Below are 18,177 nucleotides of genomic sequence, written 5' to 3' on the forward strand. Positions count from 1 at the left end.
ATTCTGGCTCTGGCTCCTCCATCCACATCCCTATACACCTTAAACCATTCATTTTATCGTCCCTAACAATAGCTAAAAAGGTTATTCTTCTCAACTGGAAAAATAGATCAAAACTCTGGTAGAACCTTCTAACAGAGCACTCCACACTCCACATTAGAAAAGCTGTTGCTGTGAGACAACCTAATTTCCCCTTGGGATTAATAAAGTGTCTACCTACTTACCTACCTACCTGAATGAAGCTGAATTGCAGTGTGGATTGTAAAAGCATTTGTAACATTAAGAAATTTTACAGTGCCAAATCATATTCAGGCCACTAAATCTGAAGTGAAAAAAAGTCATTAAGGCCAAAAGTGAAGAAAAGAAAAAGCCATTAAGGCTTACATCTTGAAATTGTATTTCCCAGTAAGTGAAGGTACTGACTTTCAAGCAGGTGTGTGTGGCATAAGTCTATTTAGCTTTGACACTGTGAGGCTATATTTTAACAGATAGGTGCCTATAGGAAATTTATGGATTTTTTCCCCTTCATTTTATGACCCATGTGAGAAAGAACTATAGCAATCCTATAATATCAGAAATATCCTATTATTATATACTCCTATAACAATTTTAGAAGGACACAAATATCACAGAGAAACTATCTTATTATTGGTGTTCTGGCTTTCTATGTTCCCTTTCTACTAAAAGCAGACGCTATACGAGACTTCCAACACGCACATTTAGGTTATCTTCTTACCGTGAGATGAATTTGCTTGTAGGTCTCGTTGCACAGATGAGGTGAATGAATGTTTGAATATGTTATGTAAATGTGTAGCTATATCTATGGCGGCCTTACGTCAAGTTCAAATCAAAGTAGCTTAACGTATGTTAAAGAAAATTATTCACATGAGTTCAAAGTATCAAAACAACAAAAGGTAATAAAAGATAATCAACAAACTTAAGAGCGTGCAGTTGAAAAACTGTTTCTCTGCGGCTTAACCTCTTGCCGCACGTATGCTACGTCATTGGCTAGTATCAGTCTCAGCCAGTCAACTACGGCCAAAAATATGCTCTTTAAATAAAATGGCTCAACAATTGGTATCTCATTATAGAGTACCAGAGACACACTATTCCCTATAGGAATATTATAGGAACGTAAAAAGGAGGTAAAAAAAAAATCCACCGCGTATTTTATAGCTAGGTCCATATATTAATATTGTAGGTAGCCTATATTATAGTATTTCTTTTCGATAGGGGAGATGTGCTAATTTCTTTGAGGCTAGTTTTTTTTTAAATGATTATATGGCACGAGCTTCATTCCTGCTCTGTCATATAAAGACTTCTACCCTAAATAGAAAGAAAAACAACTTACTCTATTACCTGTCAGCATGGTTAAAATCAGTGTGCTGAGGCTGCCATAGTTACTCTCATAATGAAACACAAACCCAAACTGCTCCTCCTCCATCAGCTGATGTCGGTAAATAAATGCCTTTGCTGTGCTTGTCAGGAAGTGCACTGATGTTGTCGTGTCGAGCTGGAAATGAGGAGAAGAAACAATCTCACACAAAGCAGTCGCGCGAACAAACTGGGCTTTTGATGGTAAAGTAGCCGTTTTCAGACTATATCGCCATCGATGGTAGATCCTCTTTGTTAGTGCTCTATCGACTTTCTCTTGGCTATATGTATAGTTAGCTAGCAAGCTCATGTTAGCAATCACGTTAGCTTTGCGTTATTTGTGAACAAAGTTGTGTGTGGTCACATTAGTTGTGACGATAACCAGTAGTCTGCATAGCCTGGGATGACTTTACCACCGTTGTAGTTAACAAAAGATTAAACTCTGCTTTTGTTTTCAGCTTGACATGCAACGTTAGCTAACCAGGCTAGGTAGGCAGCTAAGCTAAGCTAGATATCGCTAGCCAGCAGTGTAGCCCCGATGCGTTCTGTTCTTCCTTGTTTGGTGAAAGAAAGTCGTGCCAAACTAACTTAAAAAATCGTGCAGTTTAATGTGGCCTTGCTTATTGGTAAAGGCGCATACCTGGTAGAACATGACTTAAGACCTTTTATGAACCCTTAGGTTCTGCTGGTTAATTCGGCACAGATATGGTCCTCCAAGCAGCAACTTTAATCAAATTTAAACTGTCAAAATTGTTTCACACTGCTCTCTAGTCGTTAATTTACCGCCCTCCGCGGTGGTTGAAGGTTGGGGGAACAACAAGCCAAACAATTCCAAAAGCAAGAAATGTTAATGAAATAAGTGCTGCCTGGTGTATTAGGAGTATGTCGAAATGAAGAATGAATCCCAGGTATCCATAAAATGTCTTTAAATCATGGTTTACCAGGAATGTGTTTGCCGACGAGCGAATTAACTTAAAAATTTAAGATTTTTGAAACAAGTTTGGTCAGGAGAGAGAACAGGGCTAGCTAGACAGTTAACGTTTGCTTCTAGACACTTGGGGTTAAGGGTTACATGTTAAATAGCCAACAAGGTGAAGTCAATGTTAATGAAACAGGAAAATCTGTGTTGTTGACATAAGGTACTGACAAAATAATAATAATAATCTCACCAGATTTTGATTTTACAACTACCGTACGCCACTTTGTTAAATAATATAACTTCTACTTTGCCACTGTTGTCCAGTAGCATACAAAACAATGGCACCAACTAACAAGTCAGTTCACACCCTTGGTATTTCCCCACACATCAACGAAGGTTATGCACATTGCATTGCATTGAGTAATGTTAAAGTGTGCTCTGCAACTGTTTCAAATATGTTCTCCTCATTCCCTGTAGAAAAATACATTTGGAGATGGAAAGCCGTGGAAGAAGTCGACCATGGGGGAAGCTGGTCAAAGTGGACTCCAGTGGAACTGAAGTGCTGCTTGTCAACAGGGAATGCACGGTTGGCCGAAGAAAAGGTAATAAGTTGGTCAATATGGAAAAAAATATAAAATTTGATGTAGGAAAGGTTTTGAATCAGAAGAGGGAACTTATTTTGGAAATGGAGAAAAAAACTTTTTTTATTCTGTTTTCTAGAAGCTCTAAATGTGTTTATCTATTAACAAAAGATAGTCCCGTCAGTAGCACAGACATGGCTAGCCTGTCAGTGTCTGGACCCTTTTAAACCTCTCCATTGAAAGCACAAAGCCTTCTTTAGTTCACCAAACTTATACACCCCCTTCTGATCATAACAAAAGGCGTCTATTGAGAACATGTGTGCAGAATATTAAGTAGTTTTTTGTATGGATTTTACCCAAGGATACCCAAGGTTAGGCTATATTTTCCCTTGCTCTGTGTTGGTGTCTGCTTTGTTATATTGAGCTTTTGGAGTCTACTTTGCTTTGCAATGCAAAGTGACTGGCCTTAATTAGTTATCTTATGTCTGGGTCGTAAAGGGATTGAAAAATCTCTTAACAATAAGTTCAATCTTGTTATTTTTAAATGCACTCATGCATGCAACTCATCTCAGTAGTTGGAGTAGAAATTTCAACATACTGATGATAATTTGTTGCCATATCAACCAAAGTTGCTAAAATTTGTCTCGGTATGGTCAGGATAAAAACCTGACATGACATTACGGTGCACATATAAAGATAAACTCAATACATTACCCATTATACATCCCAACAAGGTTAACTGAAAACATAATTGGGCAGGCCCTGTGTTAGAGAGCCAGAGTAAGCTGTATTATGTTATTATTATGTTGTTTATTGTATATACTAATAACAAAGTTGTATTTTTTGCCAGGATGTGATCTGTCCTTTCCGGCCAACAAACTGGTCTCAGGGGAGCACTGCAAGATAGTGCAGGATGAAAGCTCAGGGTTGGTGTGGCTTGAGGACATGAGGTATGCTGAATGTTTATTTATCAGTAAATTATTTCTGAGATACAACACTGAAAATAATAGACCTATGACAATGTAGACTCATCATGTAGCATATGTCGTACATTTATTTCCCGGTGGGTTGAGTGATCCACATACTGGTGGGTGTGTAAACTACCCAGTCGGCACATAATGAGGCAAACACCTCTTACAGCTAATTAAAGGCTTATGTTTCACAACGCACTGAGTCAGCAAGGTGAAAGCCATCCTTTATACACACATGTTTCAGCTGCTCACAAATGCCTCAGCTCATTGAGCAGAGCTATAGGGCTAAATACTGTTTACATATCGTAAATACTTCCCTCTTTAATCTGCCATTCTTGCTGTTTAATTAGGTTTTGTGATGAAATAATATGGTAGTTAGTCCCTAATGAATGGTCAGTTCTCTGGCATATGTTACTGAAATATTATATTGTTTTCTATAAATATAAAACACGGGCGGACGAGGAGAAGAATATAGATTTTGCAGGTGAAAAATCCTGAGGGGCTTTGTAAAAGCATCTTGCCTTAAAAGAAGCAAATGCAAACAAAAGAAGTTCATATAACAAACTAAAAGTAACTGAATTGGCAAAGAAGAACAAACTGACAAAGACAAACAGCATCAATAAATGATAATGAAAGTAAAATAAACCATATGCAGGAAAAAAAAATCAAAAGGTATATGTTTTGTTTATCAATTTAAAGAAAGAGCAGCTATTTTAGGAGCTGTACAAAATGTATACTTGTGTATGAATTGTCATAATACCTGTCCATTCACAAAGCAAACACACATAGCTTTTACATTGTACAGTGGTACAAACAAATGCCTGTTTGCCTGTCTGTAGCACCAATGGCACAGTGATCAACATGTCCAAGCTGGTCAAGAAGCAAATTCACATGCTGCAGAACGGAGATGTCATCTACTTTGTGTACAGGAAAAATGAGCCAGAACAAAGTGAGTTGGACTTTACATGACATTTACATATTTATATAACTGTATAAGAAAGAAAGACAATATCTTCTTTCTTTGCCCTGTAGACGTTGCCTATGTTTACCATTCAATCAAACCGGAGCGAGCTGTTTCAGAAGATAGTTGTGGTAAGTACATGCATAATTCATTTACATAACCCTGTTAAAATGTTACCTACATCCACTGTATCACAATCAGTTTTATTCCACAACTGCCTCACTAGTATCCCTCTCCCCCTTCCTGTCTGTATCTCACCCTCAGACATGGAGCGGTCAGCCTATAGCCCTGCTTTTCCACTTTCAGACCTGCCTCTCTCTGTGGAGCCAGTAATGCTGACGGGAGCCCCGAGGGACCCGACTCAGGAGGAGCCCCAGCCCTCCACCTCCACCTCCCACCTCCGTATTGGGAGCTCGGCTACATCTGGTCCCATGGCAACCGCAGCCTCTGCTGCTCCAGGTAGGTTCTCTACTAACACGCACTTAGAAAAACAAGAACAGATTGTGTCCAGTTCCATGGCGCATAGGTAGAGACAGGAGGGGAAAGAGGAGACACAGGGAAGGCAGACACCAAAATAAGGAGAATCTCCATTAATGCCAATGCTAAGACTAGAGTTTTCTGTCTCCCTGCTGAAGCTGCCATAACTATTCCTGTGTTCTGACAATAAATATGACAGCTTTGTCTTTTCCTCTGTCACATATTGTTTTTGAGAGACAAATGCAAAACCATTGAAATCGTCTTGTCGTGTCCACTTGTCGTAAAATAAATGCTCCTTCCCTTCTCCTTGCCTCTGTGTTGGAACACTCCATTTGACATGTAGTATTTTCTGAATACGAGACAATTGTGGAGACAAAGATTTACAGCTAAGGTGTGAAGATTCATACTTAATGAAAAATGTTCAACAATAATAAAACTTTTACTCCCTACTACTTAGTTTCACAATAATACATTGTTTATATGCTCCAAAACACAGACACAGACTGATAATGTATACGATTTATTTTTTGTTATTTTACTGTCAGAAAGTTGCTTGGTGTACAGATGGGTGGGGCTTACCTCATTAGGATAGTGTAGGTAAGTTGTCAATCAGAGAAAAGTATACTAAATTGACCCTGCACTTTCTTTTGATTGTCTAAACTTTCTGCCAGCCCTACTCATATGGCACCTAAGTAGGTTAAAACAAACCATTGAAAGTATTCACAAATACTATTTGAGTCAGGTCTGGTATTCCATCCATGTTACCAGGCAAAGCTAAAGACGCACAGGAGAAAGAGATGGACGACCTGGAGCCTGAGAGCAAGAGGAGGAAAACCGGTAAGGCTTTAGTTTATTATATGGACATGAATCTGTGTTTCCTTGATTCCTCATATTATCGCTCCTCTCTTACCAGAGCTTGACTCAGAGCTTTGGTTCCAACCCCAAAAACTTCTATTCAACCCCAGACCCAGCCTGTGGGAGTACAGGACAGGCCCAAACCAGACTAATGCCAAAAATGACTACTAATTTGCCAATGACAGATTCTAATATGGTATTTTTCAATATAATGTTTTACCTCAGAAAGACACAACCAGACTAGTGAGTGAGAGATTCGACCTGACCTGACCTGATCTGAGCCAAGCCCATTGCTTCATGTCAGGTCCTGTCAGTTTCAGTCATAAATGTCATGCTCAGCTCACCTCTTAAACAGCATCACCAGAGAACACTTATGGTCCCTTATATCTTTTCCTCCTGTGATTGGATTTTGGATTAGATGATCAACCCAGATGTTTCAAGGAAGCAAAGAAAACCATCTCAGATTCCACGTACAGATCTTGATTTTTTTTTTCTCAGTGGAGCCTGTAATGCACACTAATTGTCTTTCCAGATAAGGATTATGATTTGGGCCTGCCACACACATCCAGTGCAGAGGCGGTGGGTCCTGCTAAGGGACGTCTGTTGTCTAAAGCGCCAGTGGAAGGGACCAAGACAGACAAGATGGAGGAGTCCCTGACATGCATTATCTGCCAGGACCTACTGTATGACTGTGTCAGGTAGGACTCAGAAGCAGGCACACTAGGTTATTGCGCTGCCCTTCCTTTGTTACCTTTCTTAACCTTTTATTTATCCGGGGAACGTTGACAGTCACAAGCCCGCTTCTCTAACTTTAAGACTATTCCTTATTCACTCTCCCCACCCAGATTTTCCAAAGATTCAAACCAGTGATTTTCTGGTCATGAGCCTACTTCTCTAACCTCTAGGCTATCACCACCCTAAATGTGTGTGTCTGTGTAAATCTAATTGCCAGTCTCCTGTTGTTGCCCCAGCCTGCAGCCCTGCATGCATACCTTCTGTGCTGCCTGCTACTCTGGCTGGATGGAGCGCTCGTCTCTTTGCCCCACCTGCCGCTGCCCGGTGGAGAGGATCCGCAAGAACCACATCCTCAACAACCTGGTGGAGGCCTACCTCACCCAGCACCCAGGTTTGCATTGACTATGCAGTTTTCAAAGATCATTTTGATGGCATCTCTGCCCATTCACACTTTACTGCTTTTGTCAAACTGCCATTACCGTTTTTTTTTTACATGAAAGTTAATGGGGAGAGGCTGCAAGGCGGATGGAAAATGGCAGCCTTGGAAAAGGCGCTGTGCTTTCCTTTCTAAAGTTGTGAACAGCTCAACTTCTAGAGGAGACCACATGATATGAGCCGCTTTTTGTGAGCCAACTAATCTTGGCAAAGAAGAGGCGGCGTGTCATTACATAGGCAGCTGACATTTTACGTCAACAGCAACAACCAAAATGAAAATGGAGAAAATGGCAATAGAAAAGTTGGTAGTAACAAATTCCCAGAAACCATGATCACAAAGAGTCAGTATGGGAGCTCAGTGGCCGTGTTATGGGAGTTTCTGCTAAGTGTCTGAGAGTTGTACCCAAGTTCAGTTTGCTGATAGTGGCAGCTACTGCAGCTGGTTGTTTTACACAACCTGCTTGTTCAAGTTGTCAGCACAAAATGCAGTCAAGGCAGTTGTTTTTTTTCTATTAAAAAAATAGAATAGTGTGAATGCATCCTTAGATGCTATACAATGGAGAGTGATAGGAAATTTAAGGGAGAGAAAGGGGATGACATGCAAAAAATGCCAGCTAATCTTATATGATAGCTAATACTCATATTTCCATGAGCACGACAATCCCCATTAGTATCGGGTCCCAAAAAATCTGATTGCATCTGTTTTGTTTAGATGTTGACCTAATGTGTGCGTGTGTGTGTGTGTGTGTGTCACAGAAAAGTGTCGCAGTGAGGAGGACCTGAAGAGCATGGACAGCCGTAACAAGATAACTCAGGACATGTTGCAGCCAAAGATCGAGCGCTCTTTCTCTGACGAGGAAGGCAGTTCAGATTATCTCTTTGAGCTCTCTGACAATGACAGTGACGCCTCAGACATTAGGTAAAGGGCATATGTTCATCTATATTTGTAAGCACTAAAGCTGTGCTATGATGGTAAGAAATATGTGCAGTGGAAAATGTATGAAAATCAAATGCATATGCAAATATAACAAATGAGAGGAAAATGAGGATATCAGGGAAAACAATACATGAAGTTACAGCATATATACAGGAGGTGTAAAAATTTGTTCACATTCACATTAATGAGTCTACATAAGACCATACATATGTCCTGAATGTGTAGGTGTGCATTGTAAATATAAACACACTTTATCTCGATGTGACGATTTCTGTTTTTTGTCCCCAGTCAGCCCATCGTGATGTGCAGACAGTGTCCAGGCTACAGGAAGGATGTCAGTCAGGTGCTGTTGGCTACAGGTTCAAACTACTGGGTCACTGGTCCCCCGGTCCCAGCGGTTCTTCCTGTTCCACCCATGCCAGCCCCTGAGGAAGGGTGTGGGAAGCCTGGGGAGCAGCCCTCAACTTCCTCTGACAACCCCTCAGGTACCTCCACTGATGAAAGTAGCTGTGTAACAAGACACTGCAGTGATTGATAATGTACTAACCGCTGGGTAATGTAATAACTTGTCAAAATATACCAAAAAATTTCCCTTTACATGTGTCAATTACTACTTACTTAATGGGTGTTTTAACTGATAATGATGAATCAGATACTGTTCACTAAAGAACAGTCATGATTTGTAGAACGTGGTTTTTACCATGTAATGTTAACGTTTGACAGCGCCTGGCTATAGAGGAGTGAAATGTGACTTTCCTCACAACCTGTCCTGATTTTGGCAGCACGTAAAAAAACAAAATAGAAGGGAAAATCAAATTTTTGTCGCCATGAAGTGCAAAGTTTAAAGTGCAGAGTGCAGCATTCTGTCCAAAGTATGACATTCACTCCAAATACAAAAAGCAGAAATTACAGTGAATTTGGTGTGAGTGCAGCATGCAGCATTCAGTCTATTTCAGCACTCCTGTGAAAATCCTCCTGTCCTCCATGTCTCAACTCCCAGTCTAAAACCTTTTTACCTTGTCTTCCTCTGTACAGCTCCTCAGGAGTACCGGTGCCCCCCTCAGGGCTGCCATGTCATCTGTACCTGCTGCCTGCAGCCAATGCCAGACAGACGGGCCGAGCTAAATAGCCAGCAGGTCGCTGCTCAGCAATGTAAGTGGCCTCCGGACCTGTCAGTCGCTCTCTGAAGTAATGACATGACTGTGTCCATTGAATGTGGTTTGTTAGATTATACTGTTTGGTCATTCCGTGTCAATTCAACCAGAGCTCGGCGGCTCAAACTTTTGATTTTGATAATTTTTCCCCTGGTGGAAGATAGACATAAATGACGAAGAAAGCCCAAATATTAAAGCTCACTGATCATTATTTACTGAGTTTCCTCCAATTTTGTAGAGTGAGGGTCAAAACGATAATTTTCGCCTACGATTTGGAGCAAGTTTAGGGGTCTAAAAGCGACACTAAGAAAGGTAGCAGCTCCACAATTTTTCTTTTACAAAGAGGCTTGGAGGGACTACAAGATTCTGGCAGTTTCAGCACTTGATTTTGTGATGTATGCCTATGGCAGTAGCTGAAAAACAGAAAAAACACATGAGTGAGTGATTTTTCTGAAAGTTTAAATATCAATCACTCCAAAAGTATCAAAGATACCTCAATATCCTTTTCCTTCCTGGTTTAAAATAGAAATATGCAGTGCCCGTTCACAAAAAAAAATACACACAATAGGCGTAGGCTATCAGTCGCTTGCTTTGAGCCCCGCTGCTGCACAGAGCGCTGTTCACTTGTTTATTCAAAGTTTATTAATATTGAATGTGTCGCGTGTCCAATCCAACACTGCGCGTCCTTGGGTCCCCAGCAATACACCTGCCAAGTGTGAAGTAGATCGGCCGGAGAACGGTTCTCGAGATATGTGAAGGACACACATACAGACAGAGATTCCTTGCTTTATAGTATGATAATGACCTGTGAATATAGCTCCAGAATTAAGTAGTCAAATTTGACATGTTTTCAAGGGTCAAAAATCAACTGTGTGATACATGGTAGGAAGCTACTATTTTGTGTCCATAAAGAAGAGGTTCTGAAGTAAAAATAATATAAAAATTGGAAATCACAGCTGGGGGCAGAAAGTGGCAAAGTCAGGTCAGGCTCATGGACGGTTTGCAGGATCCTGCGCTTCGTCAGATGGCCTCTAGAGGGCACGCCATGGGTCTGCACAGGATCTGGGCTTGTTTTTTGTCACATTTGCACTAATTTTGTTTTAATGAAAGAAAAAGATACATTTCCAAATTTTATATTATTTTTACTTCAGAAGCTATTCTTTATGGACACAAAAGACTAGCTTCCTACCATGTGTCACACAGTTGGATTTTGACATGTCAAATTTGACTACTTAATTCTGGAACTATATTCACAGGTCATTATCTAAGAGAATAAACCACCCAGGTACTTGCAAATGCATAGACACAAAGATATTTTTATTTTAAACCAGGAAGTTAAAGGATATTTAGGTATCTTTGATAGATTTGTAGTGATTAACATATAAACTCTTAAAAAAACACTTGTGATGTTTTTTTTGTTTCTTTTTCAATTTTCAGCTACTGCCATAGGCACACATCACAAAATCAAGTGCTGAAACTGCCAGAATCTTATAGTCTACCTCCAAGCCTCTCTGTAAAAGAAAAATAGTGGAGCTGCTACCTTTCTCATTGTCGCTTTTAGACCCCTAAACTTGCTCCAAATCATAGGCGAAAATTATCGTTTTGACCCTCACTCTACAAAATTGGGGAAAACTCAGTAAATAATGATCAGTGAGCTTTAATATTTGGGCTTTCTTCATCATTTATGTATATCTTCCACCAGGGGAAAAATGATCAAAATCATAAGTTCGAGCCGGCGAAGTTTCTGAAATTTGTTTGATTTGACACGGAATGACCCTGTTAGTGTCCAGTTCCGCAACCTGAAACTTTAATGAAACGGAAGGGAATAAAGATGGAAAAGTATTGAAATGCTGAGTTAACAGGAAAATCAGTGCAGGTTATATTCTGTTTGTCTATTCAATATTCAGTCATGTACTTAACATACATCGAGATAAGCAACACATGTAAACTAATCTACATAAATGGACAGGGAATTGGAATACAAATTTGCTAGTAACTGGCTCCATAATTCACGTATATAGCTAGATTGTTGCACTAACTCCATAATGCGCCCCATATGCATAATGTGTTGGCAGGTGTGCTGTGCCAGCGACCCTTCTGTCATATGTACTGGGGTTGCCAGAGGATCGGCTGTCAAGGCTGCCTGGCGCGATTCAGCGGTACGTCTCTGTTTCAGCAAAACAGCCTTGAGGGGATTTCCACTCAGGCTAGTGCTGTGTAGGAGGGTTCTACTCATATGGATTTTTAAGGCCAATACTAATGTCTCTGTAATTGAAGTATTTTGTGCATATATACAATATATTTAACTGTGACTATTTTCATGCCAACATTTACAAGTGTTCAGTGTTTTCCCCAGAATTCTATTCTTAACAGGGTGGAAAAATAATAATGAAACATGGAACATGGAATCTGATCAAAATGTCACATTTGAATAAATTCAGGTTAAGGGCTTCTCATAGACAACCAGTGTAGTATTGATCAAGTCTACAATAAGTATGTAATCAAACTGCATCATATCCATCATATCAGAGCTGGGTGACACTGACTGGCTATCTGATTTTGAGTAATAATTTAAAAACAACAACAACTACGTGTAACTCTACTTTTCCAGCCAACTCAGGAAAAATCTTCTCTGTGATGAAGCTGCTCAAATATATTTCATGTATGTTGCCGATCTTCTGTGTTGCTTGTTCTAGTTTCTCTTGTTCTCTTGTTCTAGTTTGAAAGCAATCCTGTATCTTTCTTGCAGAGCTCAATCTGACAGACAAATGCCTGGATGGTGTGCTGAACAGCAATAACTACGAATCTGAGATCCTCCAGGTAAGTTGGACCTTCTCCACACGTTGAAATGTCCAGAGAAATGTATTGTTTTCTATTGCTCATTTATGTATTAGAAAAGCATGGTCTTGTGTAACTCAGTGGGGTGGAGCATGGCATTAACACTGCCAGTGTAAGGTGTTTGATTCCCACCCGTGCTAAAAATGTTTGCATTCATGATACTGTAAGGCGCTTTGGACAGAAAGTGTCCACCAAATAGCATTATGTTATGTTACAATAAGCTTCCATTCCAACATGAACCATGTTGGATGATAGCAGCTCTCTGGTTTACAAAATGTCAACTGTACCAATCAAGGCTTCTATTAGTAAATCATGCATTTGGCTTGTAAACCCACTGACAATACTCTAAGATGCTTCAGATAAAAGCGTCCGTCCATATGTTGTCATATGTGATGTCATCATGCTCTTATGTGTGTGTTCCCTTCCTCTCACCAGAACTACCTGTCCTCCAGAGGGAAGTCGTGGAGGGATCTGCTCCAGGAGGGCCTGCAGGGCCTGCAACAGGGAACCTACTATCTGTTTGGTGAGCCCTCAAGTCAAAATCCCAGACACTTTTAATCACCAAGCACAGGAATTTGATGCAGATACATATTGGCGACTTGGATTCACAGTGATACACAAGCTGCCTCATTCACAGCAATGTAGTCTGTGATCTCAAAAAGGTGAAGATCGGTAAGTGTTGCACTAGTCACCCCCCCCCTTCTCCTTGGCCCTGTCTCTTTCAGATTGTCGCATCACTGCAAATGCCATCATGTGCTTCTGCTGCGGCCTGCGAGCCTTCAAGGAGCTGGCCTACAAGTACAGACAGAACATCCCTCTATCCGAACTGCCAGGTCGGAGAAACCGAAATACCTTTTGAATGATTATATTTTTCTAATGGCACTCAGCTGTATTAGGGTGGGGTTAGAGAGATGTTTTTTTAGGGTGAGGGTTTCCACTGTACCATCCAAACAGTTATGTCATATCCCTGTAATAACCTCATTCAATGTTCCATCCCCAGCTGCTGTAACGACTCGTCCCGACTGCTACTGGGGACGCAACTGTCGTACGCAGGTGAAGGCACACCACGCCATGTAAGTTCAAATACGTCTACAGTCCTTTTCCCTAGTAGGATAACCTTACTGTATTTTTTTTCAAATGTTGCAGCATATTTCTCCTCCTGTACACTTTTTTTTAAATTTTCATGTCTTTAGCAGTGGCCATAGATTGTAATGAGAAAAATGCTGCTGTGTAGGGCTTGTTATAGAGAGAGAAAAATGCTGCTGTGTAGGGCTGCACAATATATACAAAAAAAAATCATAATGCGACTATTTTGAGACAAATTGCGATAAGCGTTTGTTGACATCTTATATTTCCTTTTAAGAAGGCTAAAAGCACACCCTCAGTGGCCCAGAAAGATAGATCATAGTAAGAAGTACATCAGTATCATAACAACTGAAACCAATAGGGCAATTTTCAAATGTTTATTGTAAACAAACACTGCTCCACAGTCCTGGGATAATCAGGATAATCACATCACTCACCAAGTTCTTGTAAAGAAAAGATCCATATTGCTAGCCTCCAGTAGGTTAGCTGGATCTAACACAGTAGCCTGTTAGCCCAAATATGTAATTAGCATCATTCAATATGAGGCGAGGCAGTACTGACTGACTGATCAGCTGACTGATCTGTATTTGGCTCCTGATGAGCACGTCTTGCACCGTGGGCAAAATAACTCTCCTCACACAAGTTTATTCCTGTTCCATTATTCAGTTTGTTTCACTTTTTGATTCACTGAGCCTCGTCATCATCCATTCATGGATCTGTCTTGAATGAGCAAAGACACCTTGGACAGACACGGTGAACAAAATGTATCTGCAAACATGTGATATGAGATACTGGGTGCCAGCCACCTATGCATGCTGTTCACCCATTTAACCACTAGAAGGAGTGATTGTACAAACTTGGTGCCACTGCTCCTCATGCCTGCTAGTCGAGGAGCTCTGCAAGGTGCTCCATTTGGTCCGACCTCTGTCTTTGAGGTTGAGTACATGCAACACTTCAAACGTGTTTCTTTTATTTTCATTTCAGGAAATTCAACCACATATGCGAGCAGACGCGCTTCAAGAGCTGAAGGGGCCGGAGAGACTCATCTCCTCACGCGACTGGCTAAAACTGAGAATCTCCTCTATTTGGAAAGAGATATTTCCCATAGCCCACATCTTTCACGAAGCAATGGGATCCTGTGGTTAAAATAGTCTCCTTTTACATTTGTACTATATGTTGTAGCTAAATGCCTCCCAGGTGTATTGCCTGTTATGCATTGACTTGTTGCAGTAATTACAATCAGCATCCAATTACAAGTATAACCAGTGTCTTATATGACATGCGGGTGTGTGAAATAATGCTATGCACGCAGAACAGTTGAAGCTGCTCTTTAGAATGGTTCAGACCTGGGTGGGGAGTTGACACCAGCCACCAATCACATTCTGGTAAATTGTGTCTGTGGCTGGTGTGTTTGTCTTCTCTACCAGGCAGTTTGGCAGGTTTTGGCAGTCATTTATCTGTTTGGATGGTGAAATAGTAAAATGCGCTCCTGAATTCTTCTATCCACCAGCCAATGTGACAAGTGGATGAAAAAGTTAGAGTCTTATTTGGAGTAGCATCCCCCTTCATTCCACCATCCCAGCCTTTTGGCTGCAGAAAGACTTAGATGTTTTATATTGAATTTGCAGAAGACACAAGGGCGAGCGAAGCAATCTGTGTGGATTAAGGCCATATCTGTACTCTTAGGCATGCTAGTGAGCTTTTTCATATTCTTTCCCGGCTTCCTGTGCCTCAGTAGTTGAGATTTATATATATATTAAAAAAAAAACTGATGTAGATTTTCTTTCTTTACTTGTGCTGTAAGAATTTTGTCTTTGAAATGCTGAGTTTAGAATCTAGGGCTTCCTTCAACATAGGTATTCATCAGAAGTTTGGGAAATATTGGGGTGAAGCACACCTGTGATTTCTATGCATTACACCAACTCGGAGGTTGTTGGCTGTACATATGTGAATAACAGTAATACACTGTAGCGCCACTTTGGACCAAGATACGAGCTGCTTCCAAGATCCAAACTGCTATCTTTTAACAACGAGTAAAAGTGTCACGCCTCTGAGGGATTTCTTCTGTTTTGCCGGGGCAAGGCAGCGTTCCCAGGCGAGGGCAAAAAGCCATGTCAAAGCCCCACATACATAATAGGGCAGGTTGGGAATCCCATGTGATGGTTGTATAGGATTTCATGTGTGTGGGAAGGGGATCAGAGTAATGTGTTGTAGTGCTATCGGAGGGCACGGGGGCCTCTGTTGTATGCTTTGCTTTGGATAATCAACTCCAAGCTGATTAAAGTAGCGCATTAGAGACGCTTTCTCAGACCCTAGTAGTGAGGGCTAAGGTTGTTATTATAGAATGCACAGTTACTATGTGTAGACTGTAGAGTAGTTTGGAAGACATGGACGAGGCTCTAGGTGTCTGGTATTGGTTGAATATGTTTATTTACTAGCCTGATCATGCATGTAGTAGCCTAGGCTCATAGATGGCAAGGAGTAGCGACGTTTTAGATTCGCAGAACCGCCAGTTCAGGAATTCATATGTGCCAATACACTAAACACAACAGTATGTTCTGTTCTTAGGTTGGTGTTCCAATTATATAATAATGTTCAGGTTCATGTCGAAATTTTGGTTGCCATAACAAAGTGTTACCTTGCGAGATTTGGGGTCGATCTTAAGAGGTTTATTTAGATGTTTTTCTGTTAGGATATTGGAGATATTAGTGGGACAAAATGTTTTCGTTAGGAGTTGGCCAACTACAATTCAAGTTAAATTGAATCATTTTCCTATGGATCCTAAGGTACAGGAAGCTACTGATTTTTTTTTATTTTTTTTATTATATATATTTTTTTTTAAGGTTCATCACGTTCGGCAGTTAGAAAACATTGCTTTGTTAACATAATTGCTGTGTCACTTTACAGACATGTTGAATCTGCTGACCTCTGAACTCATCTTTGACTATCAGCACCCAAGTGTCAATAACTCATGCCTACCCATCATGCAAACAGCTGGTATTCATGTCTTCTGTACATTTTCAACAAATCAGTCTTCAGGTTTCAGACTTAATAAGCCTAGCTAGAACAGCCTGATATTAGTTTCAAGAGGCCTTATATATTGAAATGAGAGAATGGTTCAATAATCTTCATAGGTGAATTATTAGTGTATAGAAAATACTGGGGGAAAGTTTTTGTATGCTTTGTATCTGCTGCAACTGAAGGGGGGGAAAGGATAATTTGTAAGAAAATGTTAAGAACAGGCCTTAACTGGCATCCAGTACATTTTGTATAGATATATATGTGCTATGTTTCATAGATTATAGCAAGGCTTCTGGTTTTTAAATGTTTTGATTTTGTTTATTGTGAGTTATGACATTGTTAAGATGGAGAATATGTAGTTAAGATGTCTAAATTGTCTGCTAGATGTATGTTTACGTGTTGAGCTGTGAGGGTATTTGCACATAACTCATCTCACACACATTTAAACGCTTCTCTTTCCCCATTCAGTCTTCAAGATTCTGATTTGTAAAAAAATCTTTGTACCTCTCAACATCCATGGAGAGATGTCCTTCTGTAATGTATGTGAACCTAATACTTGGGCTTGACTTTCTCATTTGTAATCACATATGAAGAGTTTCATTCCAAAGTGAGATATCCATTTGAAAGAAAGGACAAAAAGAATGAAAATAAATTGGGCACTGATAATACTGTTAGTCATATTTTAGAAAAATGTAATGATGAATGTTGGATATACAGTATAGCACTAGCAACATATTGGCCGTAGTGATGATGGATATATAGCGTTTCGGAATATAACTCTTCATATCTTCATTCGAAGTGTAGGTGGCAATATTTGCAATCCTGCTAAATTATGGGATGGGGTTAAGAATGGGCACTCTCCTGGCCTCAGCCTGAGCTCCTCAGTTAATTTGTGGTGTTAGCCAGGTGGTTTAGGTGTTTTTTTCCCCCAGTCGTGGTGGGTTCACACTGGCATTCCTCAGCGGCTCAGGCCCTCAGCACAAGCCCAGCCGATCCCCCCACAGAGCAGCTGAGTTTTAATTATTCCCTACAGGAGGAGATCCGGGCACCCTAAGCCAACAACAGTCCCAAGCCGCCCCGATCAGGAATGGGTGTTAAAGAGGCTTTGGAGGAGTGCTTTGCATTCTCCCCAGGGGGGGAATACGTTGTATTCTAGGGCAAATATTTACTCACTTTGTGTGCGAAAGTCTGGACCAAGCTGCTCTGCCCTTAACAGTATGACCGATGTAACGGGCAGATTTAATTCTACCTCAGCAAAGCTCCCGGCAATATGGGGGGCTGAATGGGCATGCAGAGTGGCATTCACAATAGTTGAAAGCAGGGCATGCAACTCTCAACATAGAGGATGTAAGTCCTTACTTCTTGATACCTGGGAAACCATGAGTGTGTGTACTGCACTATTTGAACATTTAGTCTAGACTCCATTTGATTTCATAGTTTAATCACCATAGGGTAGCACTAGGGAGTTATAAAAAAAAATAGTACTTTTGCAAGGACTTGGGTTTGGCACCTTGTAATGTCTCTGTACATTGTATTAGCAATGCTAAAATTGTCATCAAAATGTATATGATCTAACTTGCCTGTTTATCTGCACTAATAAAAAGACTCATACAGCTTTGTTTCCTCTAGAAATTGACTTGCTTTTGTCAATACAATGTTTTGGTGATGTGCATCTTTGCATGATAGTGGGGAGGAAATTATTTCAATATGGGGCTTTTTGGAAGGCGTTTAGTGTTAAGAACATACAATAGACCCAATTCTTTTAAATTTTCTGTATTTCAAATGGCATTTTTTGCACATGTATTTCCAATTGTTGGGTGCATGTTTCATTCAGTT

The 18,177-nt window shown here is 40.4% G+C and overlaps 1 protein-coding gene across 3 annotated transcripts; it reads left to right on the plus strand.

Annotated features, from left to right (window-relative positions):
- The first annotated feature begins 1,444 nt into the window (after positions 1-1,444).
- On the plus strand, positions 1,445-17,954 carry chfr (checkpoint with forkhead and ring finger domains, E3 ubiquitin protein ligase). 3 transcript variants are annotated; one of them, XM_071545303.1, is made up of 18 exons: positions 1,445-1,575; positions 2,768-2,892; positions 3,722-3,821; positions 4,682-4,791; positions 4,875-4,934; positions 5,068-5,262; positions 6,049-6,117; positions 6,668-6,833; positions 7,107-7,261; positions 8,062-8,224; positions 8,531-8,727; positions 9,278-9,394; positions 11,472-11,555; positions 12,146-12,216; positions 12,670-12,757; positions 12,960-13,067; positions 13,235-13,307; positions 14,305-17,954. In XM_071545303.1, exons 2-18 carry the CDS (start codon positions 2,784-2,786, stop codon positions 14,345-14,347), a joined length of 1,908 nt encoding a protein of 635 aa, XP_071401404.1. In that variant the 5' UTR covers positions 1,445-1,575; positions 2,768-2,783; the 3' UTR covers positions 14,348-17,954. The 3 variants fall into 3 exon arrangements, with proteins under 3 accessions (XP_071401404.1, XP_071401402.1, XP_071401403.1); XM_071545301.1 differs by having other exon boundaries at positions 13,235-13,287; XM_071545302.1 differs by having other exon boundaries at positions 5,110-5,262; positions 13,235-13,287.
- The last annotated feature ends 223 nt before the right edge of the window (positions 17,955-18,177 follow it).

Source organism: Centroberyx affinis, unplaced genomic scaffold (genome assembly GCF_046629955.1).
Source record: "Centroberyx affinis isolate AG114_WGS23_722 - 3 ecotype Tasmania unplaced genomic scaffold, CSIRO-AGI_Caff_v1 ptg004852l_1, whole genome shotgun sequence".
Taxonomy (NCBI): domain Eukaryota; kingdom Metazoa; phylum Chordata; class Actinopteri; order Beryciformes; family Berycidae; genus Centroberyx; species Centroberyx affinis.